The 9,562-nt window shown below is 34.8% G+C and overlaps 1 protein-coding gene across 1 annotated transcript in view; it reads right to left on the minus strand.

Annotated features, from left to right (window-relative positions):
* Positions 1-3,050: 3,050 nt before the first annotated feature.
* The window catches only part of LOC110441603, an 11,113-nt gene continuing 4,601 nt past the window's right edge, over positions 3,051-9,562 (minus strand). Inside the window, exons 2-10 of the mRNA XM_021484796.1 lie at positions 8,543-8,574; positions 8,199-8,219; positions 7,971-7,991; positions 7,365-7,559; positions 6,412-6,490; positions 5,516-5,653; positions 5,083-5,142; positions 3,950-4,048; positions 3,051-3,233 (exon numbers count right to left, since the gene is read on the minus strand). Of these exons, the coding sequence (XP_021340471.1) occupies positions 3,163-3,233; positions 3,950-4,048; positions 5,083-5,142; positions 5,516-5,653; positions 6,412-6,490; positions 7,365-7,559; positions 7,971-7,991; positions 8,199-8,219; positions 8,543-8,574 (716 nt within the window). The 3' untranslated portion in view covers positions 3,051-3,162. The remainder of the gene's footprint in view (positions 3,234-3,949; positions 4,049-5,082; positions 5,143-5,515; positions 5,654-6,411; positions 6,491-7,364; positions 7,560-7,970; positions 7,992-8,198; positions 8,220-8,542; positions 8,575-9,562) is intronic.

The raw sequence follows: 9,562 nt of genomic DNA on the forward strand, positions 1-9,562 counted from the left end.
TGTCCTTGTGTGTTGACACTGTGATATATTATGTTCTTGTGTGTTGACACTGTGATACACTCTGTCCTTGTGTGTTGATATTGTTGTATATTCTGTCCTTGTGTGTTGAAACTGTGATATATGCTGTCCTTGTGTGTTGACACTGTGATATATTCTGTCCTTGTGTGTTGACATTGTTGTATATTTTGTTTTTGTGTGTTGACACTGAGATATATTCTGTCCTTGTGTGTTTACAACGTGATATATTATGTTCTTGTGTGTTGACCCCGTGATATATTCTGTCCTTGTGTGTTGACACTGTGATATATTATGTCCTTGTGAGTTGACGCTGTGATATATTATGTTCTTGTGTGTTGACGCTGTGATATATCCTGTTCTTGTGTGTTGACACTGTGATATATTATGTTCTTGTGTGTTGACGCTGTGATATATCCTGTTCTTGTGTGTTGATACTGTGATATATTTTGTCCTTGTGTATTTATAATGTGCTATATTCCTTGTGTGTTGACGCTGTGATATATTATGTCCTTGTGTGTTGACACTGTGATATATCCTGTTCTTGTGTGTTGACACTGTGATATATTATGTTTTTGTGTGTTGACACTGTGATATATTATGTCCTTGTGAGTTGACGCTGTGATATATTATGTTCTTGTGTGTTGACGCTGTGATATATCCTGTTCTTGTGTGTTGATACTGTGATATATTTTGTCCTTGTGTATTTATAATGTGCTATATTCCTTGTGTGTTGACGCTGTGATATATTATGTCCTTGTGTGTTGACACTGTGATATATCCTGTTCTTGTGTGTTGACACTGTGATATATCCTGTTCTTGTGTGTTGATACTGTGATATATTTTGTCCTTGTGTATTTATAATGTGCTATATTCCTTGTGTGTTGACGCTGTGATATATTATGTCCTTGTGTGTTGACACTGTGATATATCCTGTTCTTGTGTGTTGACACTGTGATATATTCTGTCCTTATGTGTTGACACTGTGATATATTCTGTTCTTGTGTGTTGACATTGTTGTATATTATGTTCTTGTGTGTTGACGCTGTGATATATCCTGTTCTTGTGTGTTGACACTGTGATATATCCTGTTCTTGTGTGTTGACACTGTGATATATTCTGTCCTTATGTGTTGACACTGTGATATATTCTGTTCTTGTGTGTTGACGCTGTGATATATCCTGTTCTTGTGTGTTGATACTGTGATATATTTTGTCCTTGTGTATTTATAATGTGCTATATTCCTTGTGTGTTGACGCTGTGATATATTATGTCCTTGTGTGTTGACACTGTGATATATCCTGTTCTTGTGTGTTGATACTGTGATATATTTTGTCCTTGTGTATTTATAATGTGCTATATTCCTTGTGTGTTGACGCTGTGATATATTATGTCCTTGTGTGTTGACACTGTGATATATTATGTTTTTGTGTGTTGACACTGTGATATATTCCCTCCTTGTGTGTTGACATTGTGAAATATTATGTTCGTTGTGTGTTGACACTGTGATATATTATGTCCTTGTGAGTTGACGCTGTGATATATTATGTTCTTGTGTGTTGACACTGTGCTATATTCTGTCCTTGTGTGTTGACATTGTTGAATATTTTGTTTTTGTGTGTTGACACTGTGATATATTATGTTTTTGTGTGTTGACACTGTGATATATTCCCTCCTTGTGTGTTGACATTGTGAAATATTATGTTCGTTGTGTGTTGACACTGTGATATATTATGTTCTTGGGTGTTGACACTGTGATACACTCTGTCCTTGTGTGTTGATATTGATGTATATTATATCCTTGTGTGTTGAAACAGTGATATATTCTGTCCTTTTGCGTTGACACTGTGATATATTCTGTCCTTGTGTGTTGCTACTGTGATATATCCTGTTCTTGTGTGTTGATACTGTGATATATTTTGTCCTTGTGTATTTATAATGTGCTATATTCCTTGTGTGTTGACGCTGTGATATATTATGTCCTTGTGTGTTGACACTGTGATATATTCTGTCCTTGTGTGTTGATACTGTGATATATCCTGTTCTTGTGTGTTGATACTGTGATATATTTTGTCCTTGTGTATTTATAATGTGCTATATTCGGTCCTTGTGTTTTGACACTCTGGCATATTTTTCCTCGTGTGTTAACACTGTGGTATATTCTGTACTGGTGTGCTGACACTGTGTTATTCTCTGCCCTGGTTTATTGACACTTTGTTATAATCTGTCTTTGTGTGGTGACGCTGTTGTTTTTTTTCTTTTTGTTTGAAAAAGGGCATAGACGTCATCTCTCGCATATAACAAAATTGACATCTTAGAAAATTGGGATAAACAGATCCCTACACAAATAACGTCTGATTATTGATATCATCACTAGCATGCGTTTAAATCAAAATGATACAACTATTCAATATAACATCAATCCAAACCACAGTTAACCAGAGCATAGCTGAATATCAATGCGCATGTGTGAGAGAATCAGGGTTAAAAGCTACTTTAAAGGAGCGGGTGAGACCTCTTTTTCTTTGGGAATATTCCTGATGTTTGTGACGAAACAGCTGTATGGTTCAGTGTAGGTCCTCTTTGGCTTGCTGTATGTGTCATTAGATTATAAATGGGCAATCACATGAGTGTGTATTAGGTCTATCTGGAGGTAATGTCCCTGGGATTTCCTATTCCGTCTTTGCGCATTGCAGAGTTATCTTCTCTTGGGAGCAGGCATTGATTGTTACGTCACTTGTTTGTGAGAGTAACGTCATCATTTTTTGTGAAAACGACGTAATTTTCTCATACAAACCAATGACGTAACAATCAATACCTGCTCCCAAGAGAAGATAACTCTGCAATACGCAAAGACGGAATTCACGACATTTAGTCAACATCCTGTGGGAGAGAAGCTCATTTTATTACTGATCTTTTGATTATTTTTTGACTTGGTTATTTCTATTTCAACTCGTGTTTCGATAAAGCCATAGATTTAATTGCCGAATGTATGTTCAGCGTAAATATGACGGAAACGTAAAATAACAAAAGTGTGTTAATCATTTGTTTACCTTTAATGTAGTTTTCAACAATAAAATAAAGTGTCCATTCAGAAAAAAATGTCTGGAAGCAATAGAAAATGTTTACATAATTCGAAAATTTCAATCAGTCTCTATACTGTTGTGCCATTCTCTCCTCAAGTTTACCAAGGAGGTCGCGTGCTCGAGCTTTATCTTCTGAAAAAGACAAAAAAGGTATAAACGCGAGCGGATGATAAGATAGTTATTAATAAAATAGGGTGTTTGTTGATTGAACGGTTTTTTTAAAGTTGATGCCGTTATAAACGCAAATCGGTTACATACATGTACATATTCCATTTCGGGCTTACGTCCTTAAATGACCTGATTAGCTGTTGATAGGGCGTTGAATTATGAACAACCAACCAACTATATTATCGGGCTTCATGAAATATTCATGTAACAGTCTTGTGATAATGTCGGCATGAATATTAAAAAATGCCATTCAATACATCATGTACACATAAAAACATTCTAAATTTCATAACTATCATTGATCTTAATATAGATATTCCTTGATATGTTCGATATTAAAGTATCCGTGCCGTCAGTTCAAACAGGATTCCTGGAACAGCCTAACGTCACAAAAATGTTTGCTTCTTACGGTTGTCTTATGTTATTCGAGGCGGGAGGAAAAACTTCAAAGTGACACTGATCAAATTGCATCCATAGCCCTATGAACGCAATGTCTTCGTGTAATGCGTATACAACAACTTGCATTGGAAATGTAAATTTATCGTTTTGTTGTCGGGTTGGCTAATCAATTTTAAACCTTTACGTTTGCATGACTTGATATTAATCAAGAATGCTATCATTTTGTTTATGCATAATTAAATATTAAGAACAGACTTTTTTGGTTTTGATTTTAAACGCACCTTGTCTTTCCAAATCTTGCATAATCTCGTCTAAAGTGAGGCCATTTTCAAGAGCCAACTCCACGTCACCAAGAAGTTTGTCTTCTACCAGTCGCATTGCTGAAAAATATACATATTGTGCATAAGGACTCCTCAAAAGGACATTGTTGGACAACACAATTGCATGGCGTTTTAATAAAAAAAAAAGTTAATCATGACAATCTACTTATAGAGATAATAAAGAAACGTGATTTTAAAATGCAAAGCCATTCCACTTACACTGTAATCGTATTTGTTATAATTGCGTAACGTTATAATCGTTCGGCAAATATCCGGAAATGTGGATGTCGATAAGATATAGTACACTATATATATGCATCCTAATAGTTTACCCGCACTGTCGCTATACCATATTTGCTGATACATATGTACATTTGTTTGTTGGGATCAAGTTTATATATTTTACTATTCTGTCGTTATTACTTATGAGACCTATAATTATTTATGTCAGATCTATATAGAATATATGATTGAAGACGTTTCAATAAGATACGAGGCTGTCCCAGATGATACACACAACACACGTATGATAGTCCAGATATTATTGTACGGTGAAAGATAAACAATAATACTGATAATTCGAAGTTCTGATAAACCGCTTTTTCACATTCTAGTATGTAGGTCTTCTTAAAGCGAATTAGACAAATTAGACAAAATGCATTATAGTAAAACAATGACAAGCCACACTTTCGACGGTACGAGTTGCTTCCCTTTTGTCATAGCATCTAAAGTGTACATAGCTATTATTGTGCGATGACAAATTATGAAATAAATTAAATAATCAACTGGTTGAATTTTACCAGAAACCTAGATTTGTATTTTCAGCAATAAACACATACATAACTAAATACTACCCGTGATCATTATAGAAGTCCGGCTCCACTATTCTAAATATCAGAGCAGATTGTTTCCAATACAATTTGTGTTTAATATGATCCATTTCCGTCATGTTTTTTCTTTCTAATAAGTATAAGCAAACAAACCCTATACTCATTTATTTATAGTTATGTTGTTGTAATATTGTTATATTCGTTTTGAGGAGAGGGTTTTAAATGTTTAATCATGCACAGTCAAACTGTCAGTTATCAGTTTACCTTCACCACGTAAAAGTCCAAACCGTCCCTCTTTTGGCTGGCGGTAACCTTCAGAGTTTACTGGATTAAGAAACGAAATAGGATGTTTAAATTCAAATTTACATAAAGCAACATGTTCAACACAATTTTAAGTTAAATTGGATTTTTCCGTTTGCGCTTAGTCTTGACTGGCACTACATTTTTAGCACTACACCAGACAAAAAACCGATTAAATGTGTAAGATTATTTGAAGCATTCTGACAAATGTATGTGCTCTTTTCGCAAAACTGTGAATATTTCGGGCGTCACCCAATTTTGTCTATAGTAGAAAATCAACAGAAGGTATCATAACAACAGGTAGTGACATACACATTAGTGTTTCGTATTGAAACGGAGAACAATTGTCACTGACATGTGTGTGTAGTCATATTATGATTATCAAAGTACAACTCACCTTCAGAGTTATGTCCACTTGATTTGGCAGCTGTGAGTAGTTTTGCAAGTTCGATGACGTCAGAGTCCTGTGAAGAGTGGCTTCCCTTTTTATTACCAGAGTCTGGTATAGGCTCATCTCGGAATGTTCCCATGTCAACTACAACAACGAGGTATTTCAACTATAGCATAAATTATATCTTGATGTAATAAATTTCATGAACTATATGAACATCTTAGTCATGCGAGTTATTCTATTACACGAATTCAGAGCCGCTAGACACCGTATCGATTAATAAACTAAAACGCCGCGCAGGTACTGTATAGCAGGATGTTTCTGCGTTGCTAATATTTTCGCGATTTCGCGGGTTAATAACGTGATCTCGAAAGCGCGATAACAAACTTCATAACAGTTTATTCGACATGAAATAGCGCGCACGTGGTAATGACGATTTACATACATAAAGAGTTATACATATATAACACATCTACTGGTTTTGTTAATGATTCGTTTAACAAAATAAGCTTACTTCTTGTTACTCAATTTGCTGTTATAAAGCCCAATCATTTACTTATTTGATACTTTATATTCCGAGTGTCCCGTCTCTGTGCTAAAAGACCGCGAAAAAAAGTTCTTTTAAATTCTAGATCGCGAAATTATAATCTGTTTAATTTTTTCTACAGTAATTTTGGGTCGAAATCGCGAAAATGAAGCCAGTGTAAATAACCCGCTATACGGTAAAATTAAATTATCACAAAACTTCATCATTTTTACAATCATTAAACTCAAATTTAAAAAGAAAGTTGTGTATATATGTACGTCAATGATCTCATTAACTGACCTAATTATATTAAAAAGGTTGTGTATATCAACAATATTCGTGATTGACCAATATTCCAAGTCTACACAGTACGTACCATTATGTCTGCCGGTTGTGCGCTGTTCGTACTGGTGTAACTGTTGATCTTTAAGCGTCTGTAGGGCCAGCTCCAGCGCCTGTTAAAGGTAGGATTGAAATTTATTTTTGGTACTAAATATCAAGATAACATTGTGTAGAAGTACCTAATATTACAGAAATTCATTGTTTACTACTTTGGTTGGGTTTTTTTTTTTTTTTTTTTTGCTTCTTTCAAGACATTGTCTTTCATTTTATTAGAGGTCGGGCCGCGGTGGCGAAGTGGTTAAGGCGTCTGACATTCTGCTACATTTATCACTCGCGCTCCGCTACTGGGTCGCAGGTTCAAGACCTACGTGGGGCAGTCGCCAGGTAATGGACGTAGGTCGGTGGTATTTCTCCGGGAACTCCGGCTTTCCTCCACCACCAAAACCTGGCACGTCCTTAAATTACCATAACTGTTCAAACAACCCATCTTATTATGTTGTCTTTTCGCTACTCTTTTCTCTCTCTTATTGGTCTCACAACTTTTTTTTATTTACTCAAGCGGTTATTGTTAGATTGTGTGATACTGACGTAGTATTCAGAAGGTATTTGATACGGGGAAAAACATGTACCATGCTTCATACATATCAAGTAGTGAATTATAACGCCGTAGGTCAATAACGTTCGTCTTAAAATACGATAGAAACTTTAATTGTTCTTGAATTAAAACTGAAACTGACAATTCTATCCCACAACATGCATATCCATATGCTATACAACTACCAAAAACTATAGTTGTAAATTATTTGATCTTAATTTAGCAGAAGAAAAAAAAAGCGATTTTTGAACCCTATATGCGTTGCACCTATGTCAAGATTACAGCTGAGGCTGAAATTTGCCTTGAAACTTTTAAAACCATGGTACTGAAATGTGTACAGTAGGATACGGTATTGCTCTGTGCCTAGATGGGTTTATCTATTGATAGCATACCTCGAGAGTTTTTCCCTGTAAACCAGCCAGTCCTGCCGTCATTGTAGAGTCCCCCGACAGTTTCAAGCGTCTGTCTGACTTCTCGTCTCTGTCATGTGACATGTTTGCCTCTGACATCGTTTTCGATTCTGCAGATTTCTTTTCGGCTACATTTTGTTTATTATTTACTTCTGAGCTTTTCGCAATATCTGTCAACTGCAAGCATAAACATAAATGTTAAATGTTTGTGCAATTTAATTTGTATAACTAATGTAGGGGTTTTTTTTGTTTTTTTTTACTTCTAGCATTTCGTATATGCGATTAAAATAAGAAGATGATACAAATCGAACTTTTTACTACTAAATGTATAAAACAGTGCTTTTCCCTCTCCTTCTTTTTTTTTGGGGGGGGGGGGGGGGGGGGGGGCAGATGCACAATTCACTAAAGCATTATTCATAGACAGTTAAAGAAATTCAACATTAAATTAAACGTTCTTTTTTTCCATTATTTCCAAAATTTTCAAATCATCGCTTTCAAAAAATAATTTGAATTATACATTATTTGTAGTTTACATACATTACTTGTAGTTTACATTGCTAAACGTTTTGAACTCGAGGATTAACCTACCAGTGATCGTAGCTTCGACAACTGAAACAGAGAGAAAACATTCCTCAAATATAAATTACAGTAAAATGAAAAAAAATGTATTTTGTATAGTGCGTGCTGCCAAAAACTAGATAAACTCGAGTGAATGATTCATTTATCTGTTAAACAATTAACTTTCACATCGTTTGTTTTTTTGTGTTTAAATTTAAGTCATTACACTAACTTTGTTTTATTATAACCTAAACTTACCTTCGACTCGAAGTTCTGTATCTGCAAAGAAAAAAGGGATAAAAATATTTCATTTGTATACCTAATTTTTATTCTCCATATTAAAATATGCTTAATCAAATAAGCGTCCAACTCAAACAAAAACGAATTTAAGGCGTTTCTAAGTAAAAATCTTATATTGACAACATGAACACAATATTGATATCGAAATACATTATCTATGTGAAACAAAAACACCGGACCAGTACTCGGTATGTATCGTTTATCCAAGGTCTTTAAAATCTGAGCTCCTTCCTTACTTGAACCAAGAACTTGTTCGGAGTCATAGCTACAATAATGACTGTTTATTAACCTAGTGAACTAACCTTATTCGATGATGATGTTTCAGCTGCTGCTGCTGCAAAAACAGGAAAGTTCAATTAGAAGTAAATCATATCCAGTAACAAGCACAAGTTTACATCATGCATGTTGTTTTTAAGGATGTGTCGTCCAATTCAATTCAATTAGTTTATTCTGTAAGCCTTACGACTTATAAGATACAAGACACAATATTAATACATATTAGCAGGTTTAACAGTGTAATGGTATACAGGATTGATAATTGTATGTAATCGTATCATACACACACACACACACACACACACACAAGAATGTGATAATACAATAATGACTGAGAGCGCTTCTTAAAAGCAAATCTTTTATATTTACCAAGATTACACAAATCTTTTACATTATTAACACTGAGCAATTGAACAAGTTTATATACACTGGAACGACTAAAATAATATGGCTTTAGGTATCTCACCCGTAAATCTGCATAAATAGGAGGACACTTAAGGTGGCTCCACACATCGTTATCAGCGTCCATTTTCGTGACGTACTTCCGGAAAAAGTACAGCTCGGACTCAATTATCTTGATCGAAATTATTGTATCTTCCACTTTCCTTTCAATATTGAGCTTATGAGAGCTTAAGCGAATACATGAAATACTGTGCTTATACAACTGATCAATAGGTTTGTTTTCCAGGTAGTATTGCAGACCAAAATGATCTACAAAATGCTAATGCAATGTTCTTTTTGGGGAATTCTGTATTTTAGACAAAGTTTCTTGTACATGTATATCATAAAATTTGTGCTCTATTAACTTATACACAATCATCCCTGACAAACCCAAAAAGGATAGAATACATGTGTGTAGTTTACCTCTGTTACTCAAATTTTGATTAAAAGAGAGAAATGTAACTCCCTGCCACTTTACTGTTGAAATTCAAATTATTATGTTTCAGGTTAAATGAATAGTTGCGCTAATAAATGGACATACATGGACTCAACATCTTCGCCACTTTGACCGCTTCTTGTCTTCTCAACCCCCAACCCCCGCCCCC

Source organism: Mizuhopecten yessoensis, unplaced genomic scaffold, assembly GCF_002113885.1.
Source record: "Mizuhopecten yessoensis strain PY_sf001 unplaced genomic scaffold, ASM211388v2 scaffold716051, whole genome shotgun sequence".
NCBI lineage: Eukaryota > Metazoa > Mollusca > Bivalvia > Pectinida > Pectinidae > Mizuhopecten > Mizuhopecten yessoensis.